Source organism: Tyto alba, unplaced genomic scaffold (assembly GCF_018691265.1).
Source record: "Tyto alba isolate M040663 unplaced genomic scaffold, T.alba_DEE_v4.0 Super-Scaffold_49, whole genome shotgun sequence".
In the NCBI taxonomy this organism is placed as follows: domain Eukaryota; kingdom Metazoa; phylum Chordata; class Aves; order Strigiformes; family Tytonidae; genus Tyto; species Tyto alba.
In genome coordinates, this window is record NW_024881325.1 from 585,695 (window position 1) to 605,574 (window position 19,880).

The 19,880-nt window shown below is 36.5% G+C and overlaps 1 protein-coding gene across 12 annotated transcripts in view; it reads left to right on the top strand.

Annotated features, from left to right (window-relative positions):
* The window catches only part of ATP2B2 (ATPase plasma membrane Ca2+ transporting 2), a 430,835-nt gene that overhangs the window by 388,661 nt on the left and 22,294 nt on the right, over window positions 1–19,880 (top strand). For all 12 annotated transcript variants that reach the window (XM_032995794.2, XM_032995804.2, XM_032995798.2 and 9 more), the window contains 5 exons: window positions 1,507–1,613; window positions 2,355–2,546; window positions 10,701–10,914; window positions 14,085–14,296; window positions 17,231–17,338. In XM_032995794.2, the coding sequence (XP_032851685.1) occupies window positions 1,507–1,613; window positions 2,355–2,546; window positions 10,701–10,914; window positions 14,085–14,296; window positions 17,231–17,338 (833 nt within the window). The remainder of the gene's footprint in view (window positions 1–1,506; window positions 1,614–2,354; window positions 2,547–10,700; window positions 10,915–14,084; window positions 14,297–17,230; window positions 17,339–19,880) is intronic.

Sequence of the window (19,880 nt, forward strand, 5' to 3'; positions counted from 1 at the left end):
CCATTTGGGCTCCAGTTGTGAGAGGATGCGATGTACCTGTTTGGAGCAGTTAATACCATGATGTGTCAGAGATTTTAATGAATTTTTGCAGAAGCTTGAACTATTAATTTAACATCAAAGGATGTGTTAATAGCAAGAAGGGAAGACCAAGATAAATGTTTTTAACAGTAATGGCAGCTGATGTTCCTGTTTATTTAGTAATACCAAAGGCAAATCACCCCAAAAAATTGAAAGCTCTAATTATAAGATCTTATCAGAATAATGTGCCATTTATCTGAGTTCATACTGCCAATGGAAAGTGCATAGGTTTTTTTTTCTGATCTTCATAAGACTTGAAAATACAGGACACTAACTGCTTTCATACCGCCTTGCAATCATCTGGGTGCCTGATAAGCCTGAACGTTGCCAAGAGGCAGCTATTGCTCTGTAATCTGCAATTTCCTATTTCTGGTTAGTTATCTGATATGTGAGTTTTTTTTTTTCAGAGTAGAATGAAAGCTTTTCACATTGGACAGGTTTTGATAATTGTTTTTGGAGGTTATGACTTTGTGCAAAATGTGTTAGCAAAAGGAATTTTGTCATTTTTCTCCCCTAAATTATTAATAGGGAGAGGTGTTCTTGTATCCTACACAACAATCCTGTATTCTTGACTCATATTCAAATGGACTCTAACGTGGAAGTAAAAACATGAGTGGTGAATGATCCTCACCCTTTTAAAAAACAAGGCTGTTTCTGTAACCTTAGAAAAATTCTTTATTCTTGTCCTTACTTTCCTCATCTGCATAAGTGGAAAATACCTCCCGGCAGGCTAGTTGTGTGAAACTTGCTTCACCAAGTGAAAAGTGCTTTCTTTTCTCAAATGATCTCAAAATGAAAGTAGAAATTACTATATTGTGTCTGTTTATTAAAATGTTTGACTTCAGAATTCGAAGAATTATTTTATATCTTCTTAATCGTTGTTTGGCAGAATTGAACACATCCATTAAAACACTAATTTGGCTCCAGATAAATGAAATTCAGCAATGGCATTTGTTATCTTTAGGTTAAACTGATTGTCAGAAAGCATCCCAGTAAAGCAGATATTACAGTTCAGTCACAGTTTAGGAGAGTTATGAACTGAAGTCTTTCTAAACTTCCATTGATGTTTAATCAGAGCTGGGCTGAAATGGGTTTACTGAGACGCATAATTTTAAATAGTAGAAATCTTCCAAAAGACTGTAATGAGTTGATCTCATTCCCTATGAAGTCTATGCAAGTTTTGTTGATGTTTTGATGACGCAGAATCAGAACTTTCCATGAAATTCTAGTAGTGATGTCTAGTAGTGATGACACTGCTTTCATCATTATTTTCCTTAAAAAACAACTCTGTTAATCTCTGTAAGACTTGTATGATATTATGTAGTCTATATTACACAGACCCTGCTATTTTTTAGAGGGAAGTTTTATCTTGCTAATTATTTTATATATATATATGTACCTATACATACACATACACATTTTTTGCAGGCATTATTGACAGCACACAGGTGGAACAGAGGCAGGTTGTAGCTGTGACTGGTGATGGAACCAACGATGGACCAGCACTTAAAAAAGCTGATGTTGGCTTTGCAATGGTATAATCTTGAGCATATTTATTGATGTTCGTGTCGTTAGAAATTTTCTGTAAGAGGTTTTTCATTTATTAAGTGTTGAGAAAGTTGCTTATTTATTACTTGTCAGTGAAGCAATATATTGGTGGGTGTGAGTTATGTTGCTCCAGAATCCTTTAATTTACTATGCTAGATTCACTGGTATTGCTTGTTCTGATAATTTTCAATATTTTGTCTAAGGTAGTTATTGGCCATATGCAGAATTCTGTGCCAATACAGAAAAATGAACTCTCTTCTTCCCAACAGAGTACTATTTTGCTTGGGTAAAATACATCAGTAACTGTAAAGATGACTTCCCAATGTACTCTGACTCTGAAGACATTAAAATACGAGACTATATATTAAGATACATAATTCTAATTTTTGTTAGCATTTCTGTTCGTGTATATTAATAAAATACCATCAATGATAAAAATAACTCAGAAGATCAGTAGTCATTAAGCTGATAAAACACTCAAAACTATCATCACATGAATTCCACTGCTCTCTATCAATTCTCTTTTCTGCATCCTTATTCACTTTCGAAAATAGGCCAAATCAGCTAACTTCCTACCAAATACAAAATGCAGAGTATACTCGGGAGTCACTGTTACTATGCTGCGAAGTCTCTGTGTAACTGTGGACTTTGAACGAGTATGAGGATTTGTATTCTCACAGTCTCTGTACTTTCTAGTAGGTCATTTTATTCACAATTAATTTTTCCAGGGTATTGCTGGAACAGATGTTGCAAAGGAAGCCTCGGATATCATCCTAACAGATGACAATTTCAGTAGCATTGTGAAGGCTGTAATGTGGGGACGTAATGTCTATGATAGTATCTCCAAGTTCCTGCAATTCCAGCTCACTGTTAACATCGTGGCTGTGATTGTGGCTTTCACTGGAGCGTGCATTACCCAGGTAAGGTTAACTGCAGGCCTTGCTTAAAGTATGGGGCCGAATCCTACCAAGCTACATTTTCTTTTAAGTAATGGTGGCTTACATTTGATTTGTACTTTGTACAACAGAAAGTGTGCTTTCTGAAATTCTTCTGAGCATTAAGAATGTTATTTAGGACCAGATGTTAAATAACTGTTGACATTAGAAAGTGTACTAATGCGTCTTTCTCCTGGAAGTAAATTGCTTTTAGTAGCTCCTAATTTTTGTGCTGCCTCCATACAGCTCCCTGTTTTGATTACATACTATTGTCATAACTGAGCCTGTGATGCAAGGACAGAAAATGTCAGGGACCGGGAGAAGGAATAGGTTATGTGACTTTGCCTTTTTATTCGGAATATTTCACTATAAGATATATATTTCTTGATGGTTTATGGAAGGGGATTATTATTTTCAAGAGAGCAGTACTGACACACAGAAGTAATCCCAGCAGGGGAACTTTTTGACTTTTTGTTGCTTTTAGGCAATTCCTTTTAATTTCAGATGCAAATGACAGACCAATTAAATGACACATACAGTTGGACTTTGATCTCTTTTTCTCCCTCTACATTAATCCCTCATTGCAATCCCAGTGTACATGCAACGTGTCTAGGTCTTTTACAAAAAGCACATGTGAAGGCAAATGACAATTTTTTTTCCCTTCAAGTTACTTCTTTTTGATCAATAAAATCAAGTTTTCTTTTCCTTAGGAAGAAAACAGGATGTATTTAGTACAGTATGAGGTTTTTGCCCTTCATTAAAAAACAGCAAAACATGCAGGTTTTAGTGCTGTCACTCCCTAAAATAATGTGTATTTCAGATGCTGCGGCCAGGTGCTGTTACAGAATGCCTCCTCTGCCTGAGACACACTGTGGGAAAGCTGATGCTTCCCTCTGTTGTGCATCACAGAGATGCACATACCCGTTTCAGCAGGCAAATTTCACCCCATGCACACCTGAGCAAAACAATGAATAAGTCATTAGCTCTGCTCCAGGGTAAACTTACATTATAATCATGGAATTGATACTTGAAACCAGAAACCCAGGTACCTTTACAAAACCACCAGGTCAAACTTCTCCTAAGCCTTGACTGACATTTAGAGGCCTTTTTTGAGCTCTGTATGAGGAGTCTGCGAGCTCCCAGCTTCTGCTGCCACCTTGCAACGGCCAGATGGATCCAGCTGTCGTTGTTAGCTTCTCTGAGTGAGCTACGGCTTGCGCTAGGGCTGGGATTCTCGGAGAGATCAGAAACGGCTGTGTCTGAAGCAAGTGGAAGTGATCTTAACAAGTGAAGTAACTATTTTATTCTGTGCAAAGGAATTGCTGAAACCTCAATTCACTTGTTTTCCAAGGAGTCAAAGTAGTGAGCTGCTAAGGGCTAGATCCCTACCCTACCCAGGTCTTGCTGGTGCCTTGTCACAATTGAGCCTGTGCTATGGGACAAAATCACTGATGTTGCGACAGAAGATGGGTAGCTTCTCCCTTTTTTCCTTTGGAAATATTTCCAGGCATATTGAGAAAATGATTAGCTGTAAAGTGTTGCTGGTAACAGAAGGCATGTGAATAAAGACAAAAAGTCTGGAAGGTCAGTCCTCCTGGATTTTTATCAGTGGTACAAAACCATATAGAAAAAAGTACAAACAGCAACATGGTAAGAATACCATAATTGGAACTGAGGCAGGTGCTTCCTTTTAAGATTGTTTTATAGATGTTCAGTCACTGCTTACTAACATTTATTTAAGGTGAATTTTTTTGGTTAGTGTCCAGCATTGTTTCAATTACTTTGGGAAAGCATGAAGGGAAATAAATTCTATTCGTTAGCTGAAGCATTTCTATTTTATTCTTGAAGAGGTTAAACATTACCAGATCAATGCAGACTATTTTAAGTCAAGTCTAAGTGCATGGGTAGTGCACAGTAAGTGCAAGCAGATTCCCCTTTCTAATTCCAGAGCTTTCTTCATCATTTGAATCATTCCCTTGGCTTCTAGAAGGATATGGATCAGGCTCAGTGCATTTATATTGCCCCAGTAGTCTGTAAGACCATCACTGAGCCTGTCAAGTCTATTGTCCCTGTTTACAGGTTTTCATGTACACGTTGTAGAGTTCTTGTATTTCTGTCCAAATAGATTCTTATGCAATTCCTTAATTTGGCAGCATGAATGCAAATCCCAAAGAAGAGATCTGAAAGGAGCTAAAAATGAAATTTTATCAAAAAAGCAGCAGTTATTCCCATTGTATTTCTGTTTACACACAGCGGCCTGACTGCTGAGAATCTCAAGTAGCTCTCAGTTCTGTCTCATTCAGCGAGGACCTTGCCGTGCAAGTGAACGTTACGATGTCAGGCTTTGACTCAAAGACTGTAGCCAGTGAAAGGCCATTGTGTTTGTTTGGCTCATAAGCTTTACTAAAAGTCACACTTGAGAACATACTGTACCCTCTGGTTGCTATGAAAATAGCTCTAACACAGAATGCATGAACATACCAAAAAATCTTGCGTACAGCAGGCTAGGTACACACACGTCGATGTAAGTGTGCAAAACTGTACGCTGGTCTCAAATTAATATTTTGAGTGAAACATTTAAGTTCTTAACAAATGAAGCGAAAACCTATTGTTTGCAAAAGGCAACACAGCTTTCTGTGACCTTTAAAATGAATATAAAGAAGGTCCACATTAGACTGAATTTTACTTTGCTTGTAGGTGATCCGTTTGGCTTTCTTTGACACACAGAATATAATTTTAGTCCACAATTGATATTCAGGTTAATGACTATTACACAGGCTATCCTTTTGGTGATACTTCATCAAATCTAGAATGAGACGAATTCTATGTAGGTAGTAACATTTCTTTCATGCTTCTTTATGTCACTTCTCAAAAAATCTGTTCTGCAGTTCATAACCAGCATACTGGGATGCTTTGTGTATGAAGCTGCTTTTATGCTTCCCTACTCCTTTTGGTGCTTCTGCTCTTCCTGCCTAAAGCAAGTATAAAGATAATAAAATCTTTGTTTTGACTAACTTTTTTTTAGCACTTGGCTTGTGCTTTGCAACTAAATAGACTTAATTTTATTCAGTCTTGATCCTGAGATTTCATTGGTGTACGTGTAGGTATATGTATGTGATCACAGCACTGCAGGACTCCTAGTGAAACCACAGCAACTGTGTTACTGGAAGTGTCCAACTGTGTGAGTACTGTTATGAGTAAAACTAGACCTGCAAGGAGCACCCAGAGAATGCATTGCCAAGTAGGAGCTGATTTGTTTGGTCGAGAGGACCTTAGGAGTGCCATGGAGAGGCTTAAGAAAAATACTAGGTAGAACCTGTGACCATTAGTAGTCATTTTAAGAATCTGCTGCTTTTTTTTTTTCCTCAAATACATAAATAAAATCAATGTCCTTGTCAATTCTACTTCAGAGAACTACTGTTTAGCATAATTCTGTTAATTTTAAGCAAATACTATTTTATTATTTATCTACCCAATGCCTGCTTCAGCAGGATGCTGCTGTTAGAGAGAGTATCGACTGTATCTATTACTTCTATTTTGTCCCGGTTTGCTGCTTCAATAGATCTTTACATGTACAAAGTGTATGCGACCCTACATGCTACTCCAGTGTTATATAGAGATTATAAAGGAGTAGCAGTGGGCTATTAAAGAAGTTATTATGCAGACTAAATGGGACCAATGCAAATGGTAATTTGCAATTCTCCATCCTGGGTCCCGGCATGAAGTCATGTTAAGGTGACAGAAATCATATTCTAAGCAGCATAGGAATTACAGAGACAACGTCACCTGTTGAGAAGCTTAGCATGGCTGCTGCCAATACTAAGCACCCCTTCATGGGGATCTAACTCACACTGGGCCTTGTTTCAGTTTACAACAGCTCAATGTATAAGCCAAGAGTTCTAAATTTTGAACTAATAAAGAACTTTTGTGTTGTGATTCTGTAATTATGTAAAGCACCCTGAGATCTAGGCCACACAAGAAAACCAAGCTGGAAGAAATCTCTGATCAAAAGCTGAATCAGGATCACTCAATCTGTGCCTGCACAGGTGCTCTTCATTTTGTGTCCAGTGTGTACATAACACCCACCGATGGGATCCCAACCGTTGTTTCTGCTAGCCCCATGTCAGTACAGTTCGTGTGGCACAATGCAGCTGAGCTGTATTAATTCACCTTATATTTCAGATAATCTAATTCATTTACCTCTTGCTTCCTTCTCTCTGTGTTACCCCATGCATACTTTTTAAAGGATCAGGGTGCGGTTAGTTTCTATATAATTGTCCTTTCCATTTAGCAACTATTACCTCAGGTTAAGCCAATAGTTTATTTTGCCAGTGGGTTTATGAGATACAAACTCTTATATTCTGACTTCATTCTCCGAATAACACTGTTTGCAGAGCCCTTGATTTGACTCAGTGAGGTTTCTTCTTTGGGACTCTGCCTACAATTACTGTGAATTTTGTACTTCAGATGAGTCATTGCTCCACATCTCTGGGTGTCTCATAGAGTTCTATACATGTCTTACAAGTCAGAACATTCATCCTGTTTCCTTTCCCCAACATACACACACTACCAAGAAAATATTAGGTCATTTTGTTTGGAGCTGTTAAAAATAATCTGGGTATGTACAAAATAAAGATTTTAAAATGCAGTTGAGTTAAATGGAAACAGTTTTTCACCAGGACTAGCAGCTAGCAGGTTTAACTCTGCCAAATTTTGTCTGTCTCTCCAACTGTTGAGGCAATGTAACTATCCAAAAAGGTTGCATTAAATAAAGGCAAAGAATATGTTTTAACATTTTACATTCAAATTATTATTCTCATACTTTAAGAAAAACTTAATGTTTTAGCAGACAGTGGGAACTGAAAACAGTGACTGTAGGACATCATGTTTGGAAAATTAAATGTTAATTAAAATGCACTGTACTGATGAAGTACTGCATGAATCATTGTTTTTACAGATCTTGTTCAAAAAATGAGGTTGATCTATACTTACATGTATAAGGCAGTAATTTACATGGTTATAATGTTTTGCTGTGGAACTGTACTTGGCAAATCCTAAAATAATAGCACTGGCAAGTTTGAAAAAGCTGTAATATAAAATGAAAGTATGTACTGTTTAGCTTTGTTTTGGGAAGGCTTAGAGGCATGGAAATAAAATTGAGGATGCCACTTCCATACAATTAGTAGACAATATGATCGAGCAGCAGAAGTGAGGGCTGACATTTTTTTGCATTGTTGTGTGTAAAGTTAACCTACCAGAAATTCTCATTGTTATGAACCCATGCATGTGTTCTGCGACAAGTGGGAGTAAAGATGTAAGGGTGAAAATACCTTTTTATTCCCTTATAGCTTGTCATCTAAATCAAAAGTAACAAGCTCAAAAATTTGTGAGGCTCTGCATGTCACAAAAGATTTGTAGTTTATTTTCCAGCCTGTGGCAGTTTGTATTTTAAGTGTTTCCAAGATGAAGTGTAACATCACTTGATTTAAGGAACATTTTCCTTTTACCTCTAAGCCAATGCTAACCTATTCCAAGGTCAAGTGGAAAGGAATTTGACAAATAAGTGGTGATTTTGGGTGGTTTGCAGTTTGAACAGCTTTCATCCCCCGAGTTTTCAGAAAGTGAATTAAGTATTATTAGCTAGTCAGTTAGTGGCTAAAATGCAGTGAAAAGAACATTGAATTTGCATCCCACTTGTGTAAGTGACTAAAATCTGTAATGGAAGACTAAACTCCTTAGCTGATACGTATTTTCCTCAGTTTCCACCAACTAATCAGAAATCAGATAGGGTTGCAGTGGAAATTTCATTCCACTGCCTGCCCAGACTAATGTGTATTTAATGTTTTGGCTTCAGCTTAGAATGAGCTTTCACACTTGACTGAACAGCATAGCACTGCCAATAATAGATAATTATTAGGGGCACCATAGCCACCCAAGGTGATTGGCAGTGTGAAATGGTGAGAACATGTTGTTGCCAAAACTGATGACTGCCAATTACAGTTGTGTGATTTAGAGACTGAAATAATCAGACTTTTCGCTATGCTAGGAAGATGTCAGGCTCTGAATATTTGACTCTATTAAGCGTAACAGACAAATTCAGTTTTATTGATACAGAAGTCAGCGCATGAAGCAGGAATTCAGCTATTGTAATATCTCAAAGTAGAGAATGTTTCTCAAGAAAACTTACTAACTTGGCAGGTAAAAATATGACAAGGAAAATTCTTCAGCAGAAAATAGGTTTTCCTTTTTCTCTGTATACTGTGTCCAAGTCTAGTGTCTCTGAGCCCTAGCAACAACCAGTGCAAGTACTCTCTTTGTTTGAGCCATTAGCATTAATAAAAATAAATGAGGTCTCAATTTGGAATGAAGTTCATCCTGATTGTTTTAAATTTTTCAGCCACCTCAAAAGACAAATACATTTCCCGTTTCTGTAACTGCATGTCTAATGAGTGAGCTGAACTCTCCAGATTAGCCCAGTTAATGCAACCCATAACCAAGAGGTCAAGAATCCATTAATGCTAATCTTCCGCTCTTCCCTGATGTAGGCAACCTGTAAGACTTAAAAACAGTAGGTTGATTTTCTCCATGCCTTTGCATAAGCCAAAAATGAATATTTTTTTCATAAATATATCAAAATTTGTGTAAATATAGGAGTATTAAAAATATGTTTTCAAGAGGAAGTAATATTTTGTCTCAAGGGAGAGTTGGATTATAAACCAGATCCACAAGAGACAGAAACAGTTTCCTTTGTCCTCCATATGTCCTTGGGATACTGAATGGATATTTGCCCTCATTGTTTTATAATATTTCATTTAAAATTAATATTTAACTCTTTGAAGAACAGGGCAGTGCTCATAAGATATTTTTGTTGGCTTTGATTTGGCTTGTATGCTGTTCCATAAATTTCTCTGCTTTACTACTGCAGCATCATGGTAATGTAATGCCTAAAAATAGTGCTCTGATCTTCCAGCTTTCACACTGTAGAACTCCTATTATAAAATTTTATCATACTGATACCCTACTACTTTTGAGATTCTGTTTTCCTAATAAAAACCATCTATTTGAAACAGGAAGCAGGCCTTGCTAATGCTGCCCATATTGTATTCAGTATGAAGGCATAGGAGGTTGTTAGATAAAAAAAACAAACGAAACGAACCTTCTTCATTTTTCCTGATTCCTTCCTCCTTGAAGCAATTGCATCTATCATTACAGATGCCCCAATGAATTACAAATCAAAACTTTATAATAGTCATCTGGAGATCTCCTGAGATCTGTGTTAGGTTGCTTTATTTATTTACTTTTGTGGGGTTTTTTATAAACATGATCTGAAGTCCTCTGTATTATGACCATAGACTCTTTCTTGAATTAAGTGAGGAAGGAGCTCCTTCTAGCGGTTGGCGATCTGCTTCAGAAAATACATACTTCTTCCTGAAAAGTAGTAACATTTTTTTTCTTTTCCCTTCCGTAGTTTCAAATATGCTATCTTGTTACCCAGTAACATAATAAAGCTCTTCTTACTTTTGCACATTTGATACAGTTCAGTGAGTTTCAAAATATGCCTGATATTTCCAATTTAAAGTATTTTTTTTGTCACTACTGTTTTTAAAAGGTTTTCTTTAGGCTATATTAAAATGTCTCAGTAACTGTATCATAAATTTTTACTAATTTCAAGCTGTTTCTGAAAAAAGATGGGAAGGTTATAGTAAGAGGAAACATTACTTTTAAAATTGTTGCAGTATAATTTTTCTTCCAGGAAAACAACTTTCACTTGTATTACCTAGTTACCTAAATTCAGCTGAAAATATAACCATGATGCATGAAGTAACGGAGTGTATTGTAATATATATTACAAAATATTAATGTTATGCTTTATAAGAATTGTGTGACACTAAATATTCCTGTTTTAAACGATGAAGAGAAATAATTTTTCTTTGCTCGGATTATGGTGCTTCCTGTGATTCTGGTGTTGCATAAGAAATATAAGCAAAGTCATAGTAGGTCAGACCAGAGGTCCGTGTATTTCAGGGTCCTGTCTTCAGCACTGCTTGCAGTCACACAGGAAGAAACGAAATCACAGTCAGTGACCTCACAACAATTATTTTTCTAGGAAATACGTAACTTCCTAATTTGTCTCCACAGGACTCTCCTCTCAAAGCTGTTCAGATGTTGTGGGTCAATCTCATTATGGACACCTTTGCCTCACTTGCTTTGGCCACCGAACCTCCAACAGAGGCTCTATTGCTACGAAAGCCATATGGCAGGAACAAACCCCTTATATCCCGTACCATGATGAAGAACATTCTGGGCCACGCTGTTTATCAGCTTACTCTCATATTTACACTTCTTTTTGTTGGTAAGAAAGTTTCTTAGGCTTGTTGCTTAGTTTGGAAGCATCTAGGTCTTGTAGCCTGACATGTCAAAATGCTTTAAATGTGACCACTTAATGCACATGTATTACGTCTGTCATAGTTAAACTGCAAGTGGGACCAAGCTCTTTAATGGGGTCAGAAACAGCAGGGGAAACAGAACAGATGCAATACTGGGATTTACTCACCTTTCATGTTGTTTGCATTGGGAAGGGCCTCAGTGAGCTTTTTTGCCTTCTACCAAAATGTAGGTTGGCAAAAGTGGATGTTAAAGCATAGCGTAGACGGTTATGTTTTAATCAGAATATCTAGCCTGCTTCATCTATACTGACATTTCATTTTGAGACTTGACATCTTTACTAGGCATGTAAGAACAAATTAAAAAACCCAACAAAAATCAAGATCCATTTTACCAATATCTGGAGAAGCTCTGATCAGGAGCAAAATGTTCCCCATAGGCAAGACATAATGCTGTTCTTAAGTAGTATAGATACGCAAGTAATCAGTATTAAGTAATACAGATAACACTGTTTTGACATTTAATATCTATAATGGATATGAAAAGGGGAAAAAAAGTCTAATTTATTAGATTACTTGACTCTTCTTCAGGCTTGCTAGCAACAGATGGTTTTTGTAAGTTATATTTTGGAGAGGGGAGGGAAGAAGGAGGAATGTTTCTTGCTGCAGGGAATAGTAGGGGCTAATAATAGATTTTGTTGCTCCACAATAATAAGTGAACCTGCTCAAAGAACTGATAATTTTATCAATTGCGTGCTGTGTTCTTGTCACTATATCATTGCTGTTAAATTACATGAGTTGTCATTCAGATTTTTTTCTTTATATACAGACACCTAAATAAGCTGTACATGTACATTTATGATCCTTATGAGTTTTTTGAGCTCCATTGTGAAAGTCTTGCACCACCTTACCAACTGGCAGCATATTTGGAATGTTCACAGGTGGTGATGGTCTGTTGAAGGTGGAGCTATTTAAACCAAAATAATTGCCAGGTTTTGAAGAGAGATGGTGTGTAATATTGTTAAGTTTACAGTGTATTGAGAATATCTAGTGAGTCTAAGGAAATTGTAATTTCAGATTCTCTGAAGCAGGTGTTAGAAGGTCTTGGTAATTCATATGATACGAATGTTGGAAAGAGAACTTCTGGGAACTTTATGGGGAGTTTTAATGGCTTTTTGATGAGTTGTATGGTTTAAAATACTTTATACTGAGCTCTGATGAAAAGAAAACCAGGCTTTTTCACCCTATTATAATTACTTCTGTGAGTCTCTGGAAAACCCATGCATACTTTGAAGGATGCAGCCCAGCCAATTTTCTGATAAGCCTAGGAAATACAGTCTTTTCCTTTCTAAACTCCATAAGGCCCAGCTTTGCAGGGAGGTGATGTTCTAAACTCAGTGTTTCAATAAATAAATTCCAAATTAATGAGAATTATTTACATTTTGATCAAGTAATACTTCCTTTTTTTGTAGTAGGCTACTGTAGAGACTAGTACATCAGGTTTTTCTATTTTTTCTGCGATGTGGCAATAAATACATTGTGTTTGAACAGACAATAATGTCTTTGAGACTTCAGGCACATCAGAAATCCAGAAGTCACTGTCTAGTTCTGTCAAACTGTAGTATAAAAAAATCTTAGCCTCAGCAACTAGGTGTAATAAACTTAAAGTCGATATACTATAATGCCTTTTGGAATGTGTTTGGAAATAGATACTAGTTATGGGTTTAACCTCTGCCATTCCACAATAGCAGCATGTTCTGCTTTGCCAATTAAGTAATGAAGTGCAATAATAAAGACTTAAGGACAGATATTCGCACTGAGGAAAGTATTATTCATATGTTTGTGTCTACACTGAATAAAAGCAAATAGATGTAATGTTTGTATATATGTGTGTGTGTATCTATAGAGGATAAAATTATGTTATCAGTTTGCTTTCATTATTCTTTTTTTTTCATTTATTATTTATATGTAGTAAGGGGAATGTTTTCCCATAGTTTGTTATCTCTCTGGAGATGTATAATCTTCTTAAAAATCTCTGCTCTCCCTCAGTCTAAATTTTGTGGCCTTATATTGTGTTACTGATATATATTTGTGATATTGTAATCTACTTTCTGTCAAAAGACTTTATAGCCAAATTATTTCTTTGGAAACATGGTCTTTAGTGCCAGTGCCTTGAACATGAACTGCTCAAATATCCCAAGGCAAAAAAAAATGATGGAATTAACAACCTCAGGGGAAAACCTGAGGAAACCTTTCTCCTTCTTTCTCCAGATACTCTGAATATAATGTGAGTGGGATATCAGAAAAATGTTCAAGTTCTAATTTGTTTTTATTAACAAGACACTGGTTACAAAAATGAGTATTATTGTGATAATCTTCTTTGCTCTCATTTCATTCAGTGTTTACACTTTCATGTGAATGCCCCATCCTTACTTTAAAACAATGCCTCTTTCAGTAACTGTATGTTATCTGTAAACTTTGCATATCAGAAATTGGATGAATATTGGACATGAGCTGGCAATGTGCACTTGCAGCCCTGAAAGCCAAACGTTATACTTTGCTTTTTTTATTGGTCAGATCTAAAAGTAAGAGTCAGATGGTCGAAATAAAAAGCAATGCCTCATGGTGTGCTTTCAAAGCAGACTAGCAGAGAGTGATCAAAACCAAATTTATTTAAAACCAGGAACGTCTGTGGTTTTTATCATTAATGTCCTTGAATGCCTGTCAGGAGTTATGCCATACTGGATTAGCAGGTGTGTAAAAACTGCTGAAGAGTGGTTGCTTCTAATTATTGAAAAAATAGCAAATACATTGTCAGTGATCTCAAGTTTTCAGTACATCAGAAAGAATTGACTTCTTAGAATAATTACTACTTCATTAGAGGAAAAGCACTACTGAAAACTACTGCGTAGGTGTACTGAGTTGTTAGATAAAAGTCATAATTTGAGAAGGTTCTTGCTCGTGAAGTTTAGATGTCTTGCTCACTGGTGTTATAAATTCTGTGTTACAGTAAGTGCAGAGAGAAAACAAGCTGGTAAAGCAGAACACGAGGCAACTAGCTAAAGCAAATGAGAGGAATATAAATTTAAGTTTGATTAATTTGTTCTAGTGGAAACCTTTATTTTTGTCTTATGCCTAGGTGAGAAAATGTTTAAGATTGACAGTGGGAGGAATGCACCACTTCACTCTCCTCCTTCAGAGCATTACACAATTATCTTCAACACCTTTGTCATGATGCAGCTTTTCAATGAAATCAACGCACGGAAAATCCATGGCGAAAGAAATGTCTTTGATGGCATCTTCAGAAATCCTATTTTTTGCACTATTGTACTGGGTACATTTACTATTCAGGTAATGATATGGGCAAGAATTAGTAACTATTCATCAGAAATTCACCTTAAGGTTTTTTGCTGTGTGTTTTTCCTTGAAATCTAAATGCTATAGGAGGCACACCTAGTAGTAAACCACCTGGTTTCACATATTTTCTCAATACAGCTGTCAGTAGTGGAAAATGTTACGTAACCCTACTCATACAGCGTAAATTTTCATCATTATAACTAGGTCAAATCTTAAATTAATCTGAAGATGTACAATATTAACAGCCATCATGATTTGTTGATATTGTAACTGGGTTTTATTAGAAGACGTTATCAAATAGTATACCAAACAATAGCCACAAAGCATTTTACATTGATTTACTACTCCATGAATAGACAAATTGACCTTCAAATAGCTAAAGCTGATCTGTTCTTCTGAGGTTAAATGCTGCTGCCAAATGCTACTCAATGTTCTTGGTAATAATTTCCATGTCCATCTTGTGAGTTTGCTGTCCCAGTCATATGTGAACATAATTACAGAAATACAGACTTTTTCTAAGCAAATCTAATTTTTCTTCTGTAAGAAAACTCTAATTGTTCCTTCTGCTCCTGTATCTATCCATTTGCTGGCACCTGGCCTGTACCTGATGCCATCAGACATTACCATTTAGAAGTCTACTGCAGCCCTCCCAATTGCTCAGAGTTGAGCAATTTCTAGCTTGCCATTACTGCTCAATTCTCCAGTGGCATCCGGGAAGCTCTCAGTATTGGGACCTTTCTTGTGGAAGGACTAAGGAGGAGGATGGAGCTATTTGAATCTAGGCTATATTTGTTTGAAACAGGGAAGGGGAACCACTCAGTAAACTAAGGGAGGGAGAAAGGACAGCAGTGATTGGTTGTAGAACTCGATAGTGATGGTCTTTAACAGCTAGTGCAAAACCATGGGTTTACTTCATGAACTAAAGTGCCTTTAGGACGGGCCTGACAAATTCACAATCATCTCTTTTTTATATATATTTTTTTTCTTGATCTTGCGTAAGGTTTGAGGATGTTTTCTTTGTTTAAAGCATCACTCTACTCAGTTGTCTGGCTGAAGGAAAAGTGTCATCTAGCTGCTAGCCACATTTTTGAATTGGCTGCTGATTTTACTCACTCTTCCTTGCTTTCCTAGTAGCTGAAGTAGTAAAGTATCATACCTAGTACAAAACAGTAGGTTTGCACTCTGACAGTGAATTTAAAAGGACATTGTAGCATAAGAGTACTTAGGTTGTGACTCTTACTTGCTTGTAAGTCTCTTTTTAAATTCAGGTAATTTTAGGAGAGACAACACAAGGTTAATCTTTCTATTGATTTTCCACTTCATGCTGTGGAAATACAGCTTTGCATAATATTGCTTGCTGAAGAAATGTCAGAAGAGTGTTTCTTATTCTGGATGTGTGAGCTGAGCATTTTATTGTAAAGAGGAAATGATTGTCTTCAGGAGCATGGATTATGTACATGGATATGGGAGATTACAGAAATGTTTTTATTTTATATGTAAAACTTTCTTAGTTCCATATGTATTTACTACACTTTCTGTGAAGTACAGGCTTTCATATTTCATCTCTGAGTGCAATAGTTCCATTAACTATTAGTTTAGTTTAGTCTTCCTCCTAAACCCCTCTATAAAGAAAAAATCCAGATGAAGTGGCTAAATTTTCAAAGTGAATATAGGAGACTGTTGCAATTATGGTTTAAAATATGTTGTAAAGATGGATTAAAATACTCCATATCTACCGTATCACACTTATAAATTTCTTAATATGGAGTTCTTACAATTTTAGCATCATATTCACAATTTTTCTTTATCTCTTTCTTTACTGTCTCCAGTCATTTTCCTCCTTCCTATCTGCCACCTTCCATTCTCTGTCCCCTTCCTTCTTCCCATATATTTGGACTTTGCATGGAATGAGTTTGTATTCATAGGCTGTGTTTATTCACTCACATAGGAAAGCAATCACTTTATGTATTAGTGTTATTTTGTATCTTACGCTGGGCTTCTCTTTTGCAGACTTTGGCAATTTCAATCTCTGCTTTGTGATTTCAGGTCCCTGGGTTTGCAGCAGCACTACTAATAAAAAAATATCAATAATATCTGATTTTCAGTTAGCAAAACCTTCTTAATCTAACCAGGTTTAGAAATTTGTTCACATTCTCTGTGTGTTGGTTATCCTGCTGCAAGATGTGTGGTTTTCCCATCCTCCTTCTCCAACAAGACTAGATTTTGGTAGACTATTAGTCTATCCATGATAACACATCGATAAGTGTACAGTAAAATGTTAATTAGAAGGAATAATCTCTCATGCAGTGGGCATTCCAAAATAAACTACATGAGGGTCAACATATCCCCATCTGAGAATACTCAGAAGCTGGGAGAATGCATGGGAACAGTCCTGTTTTCTTTCTTCCTGGGCATTAATATATGACTGTCGTTAGACATGAGGCTAAGGAAGCCTTGGTCTGAACTGGTATGGCTTTTTCTGACCTTTAATTCAGGGTGCATAAGTTTGTGTGGTTTGGTTTTTAGTGACTGAGATTCTGCAGCTTTTGCTGTATAGGTTCCAAAAATGTACTTCTGGTAGCTTGACTTAGTGCCCCCTAAGAATGTCAAATGATGTATTTGGAATATAAGATAGTATTTTGATTTTGGGTGCTCTTTAGATTCACTACACAATAGATTGTTAATACTACTTTTGACTATTCTACTGGTAAAATATGTTGGAATCAACCAAGCAGAGCTATAATATGTAGAAAAACAAAGTTAAATATGACTGAAAGTTGGTGGGGTTTTTTGCTGGGGTTTGGGTTTTGTTTTGGTTTTTGGGAGGATGGGGGGGGGGGGGGGTTGGGCTGGGGGAGTGTTTTGCTGGCTTTGTTTGTTTTCCTCCAGAAAATATTTACCCCTTTCCTTACCTGCTTTTCTTTGCAGATAGTAATTGTCCAGTTTGGAGGAAAACCATTTAGCTGTTCTCCTCTGCAGCTTGACCAGTGGATGTGGTGTGTATTTATTGGATTAGGAGAACTCGTATGGGGTCAGGTAAGCGTTCAGCAATATGCACGTTTCTTCCTTCTGTTTTTATAAGCCAGTCAAAGACCTGACATTGTTCATAATCCTGCTTTACTGGTGTTTCCTTGATCTCTCACAATGTCATATTTAGTGCACGTTGAAATACAGGGCGCTCTCTAAGTACTTCAAGAACAGATATAGTAGTAAGGATAATTTCACACACTGTTCCTTTTGATTTTTGTTAATTTTCGTCTTTTCTTTCCCTAAGCAGGGTGTGCTATAATTGAGGTCTTCAATTAGACTTTTTCATGAAAGGTGTTTGATTCATAACCTAGTCCTTTAGTCACAAAAAAAGTACAGTAAGGGCAAACGCACTGTAACCTTCCCTGCAACTGAGTACCCAATGTGGCATGTGCATGCTTAGCCATGGCAAATTTTTGAAAGTGAAAAGAAGTTCAAGTTCTATGTCAACCCACTCATTCCCTCACTGAAACCGCCATTCTGTCAGTCCATGATAGCCTTGTTGCTGGCTCAGGACTAAGTCCAGTGCATTTAATATACACCTGCAGTGATCCTCCATCCACCTGCTGTGTCTCAACCAGGGGATGAAAGAAAAAGGATTTTTTTCCTGTAATAGTTGCAGAATAGTGCAGTTTAATTCATGTGTCATTTAAAAATTCTGCTGCAACATGTGTCATCATTAGTTAATACAAAATTATCTAGAGATGTAAAAATAAGTGTTAGATAATTAAAGAAGTTACGTGTTTATCTGTCTGGAAACAGATACAATCAGTATTGCTAAAATATTACATTATTCTTTTATGTACAAACAAGTATTGCAAAGATAATAACAATGTTATTTTTTTCATCTTTACATTCATTATTAAGGTATTTAAGTTGATGTCACCTGACAGTAAAAAAATATGTGGAAAATGTAAAGTTACATTTTGCCTCTCAGATGTGCAAATACATACAGACCAACTAGTTTGTCACTGTGAAGAAACAGGCAAACACTTGCCAACTGCAGCTGAATACTGAAGTGGTTCTGATGGAATCATAATGAATAGATGCTAGTTTTCAGAACTGATAATTTGTTCTCTTATGGAAAAAATTAACTTTTTGGACAGTTGGGCCTCAGATATTTTTGAAGAAATAAGCTCAGAGTCCTGATAGCTTTTAATGTATATGTTGCTGAAAACCACCACTATTAGATTGTCGTACTGTGATTATTACCTGAAGATGGGGTTTGATTTATGACGTTGCAGGAGGAAGAGCTAAAATCAGTTTGATAATTCTTGCAAAGAAAAGATTTGTTTTCAGCTTTCTGGAAAATACCAATTTAGGGAGGGGGGAAGAAAAGCAGGGAAAGGGAGAAAAATCCTGGCTGTTTTATTAGATCATTCAGCTGTGAAGAACTTCCCACAGCCTTTGTTCAAGGTACTATTTGGCTTCTAAATTCTATTATATGTGGTTATTACATAATCATTGAAAACTAAGAATAATATCAGCATCTGTTTTCAATTTAAAGATGGGCATAGTTGCCCAAGCCTTATTGCAAGATCCTAGCCATTAAATTAAAACTGGTATTGGTATACCTCAACAAGTTTATCACTGAAAAGACTACAGTTTTACATAAAACAAATACAGAGGGATAAAAAAAAAATCTTTCTCTTGTAGTCAGTAGTGACCAGAAAAGAAAAACACAAGCTAAAAAAATGCATTATTTACATGATTTACAGCCTGCGGCAAGTCCTCTCTTTACGGAGCTCTACAATAAGGTAGAGACTTTTCCTTCAGCAGAGAGGTGCTTCTCTTCCTTCTCAGCCTTTTCTCCTCTGCTATGACTAATTCCAGTTCAGCACAAAACAAATTTGTTATCCCTTTGTTTTATCGGTCTCCCAAACCTGCTGTTTTTGTGAACCACTAAAACCAATCAAGATTTTAAAGTTTGGATGTTAAAGCTGTCACTTTTAGAAGTGATTTAATGTGTAATTTCTAGGAAGCCAATCTGAGATGCTTTGAGGGACAGTTTTTTAAAAGGTGCCTCTCAGCACTTCTGAAAACCAGGTCTTTCTAAAATACTTAATGTTACATTTCCAATATTATTAATCGCTTTTTTAAACTGTGGTAATTTTCCTGGGAATATTTAGTTCCTTAATCTACCTCCAAGTCTGTTGAGTCTGCCATTACCTGAACTGAGCAGGTGTCTGCTGATGTGGAAAACGAATGAACAAACAAAAAGACATGTAAACTCCCTAAGAAAAGAATTAGAGCAGAATCTATCAGCCTGGCTGAGAGAGGTCAGGAAGGAGAGGTATGTTCTATCACACAGAACCACTCCTAAATACCGTTGTTCCTATGTCAGCTGTCTTGCAAGTACTTAATCACCAGCAGTTTCATCAGACACCAAACAGCCTCAAGTAGCTTCTTACTGTACAGTGCTGGCATTACAGTGTTTTGAAAGCTGGGAGGCTGAAGGAGTTTCAGTCAGTATTTGAATGACTAGCACTTACCTTTTCTTTGTCTTTGCTCATATCACACCAATTCATCAATTTTCCAAGATGACATCTTC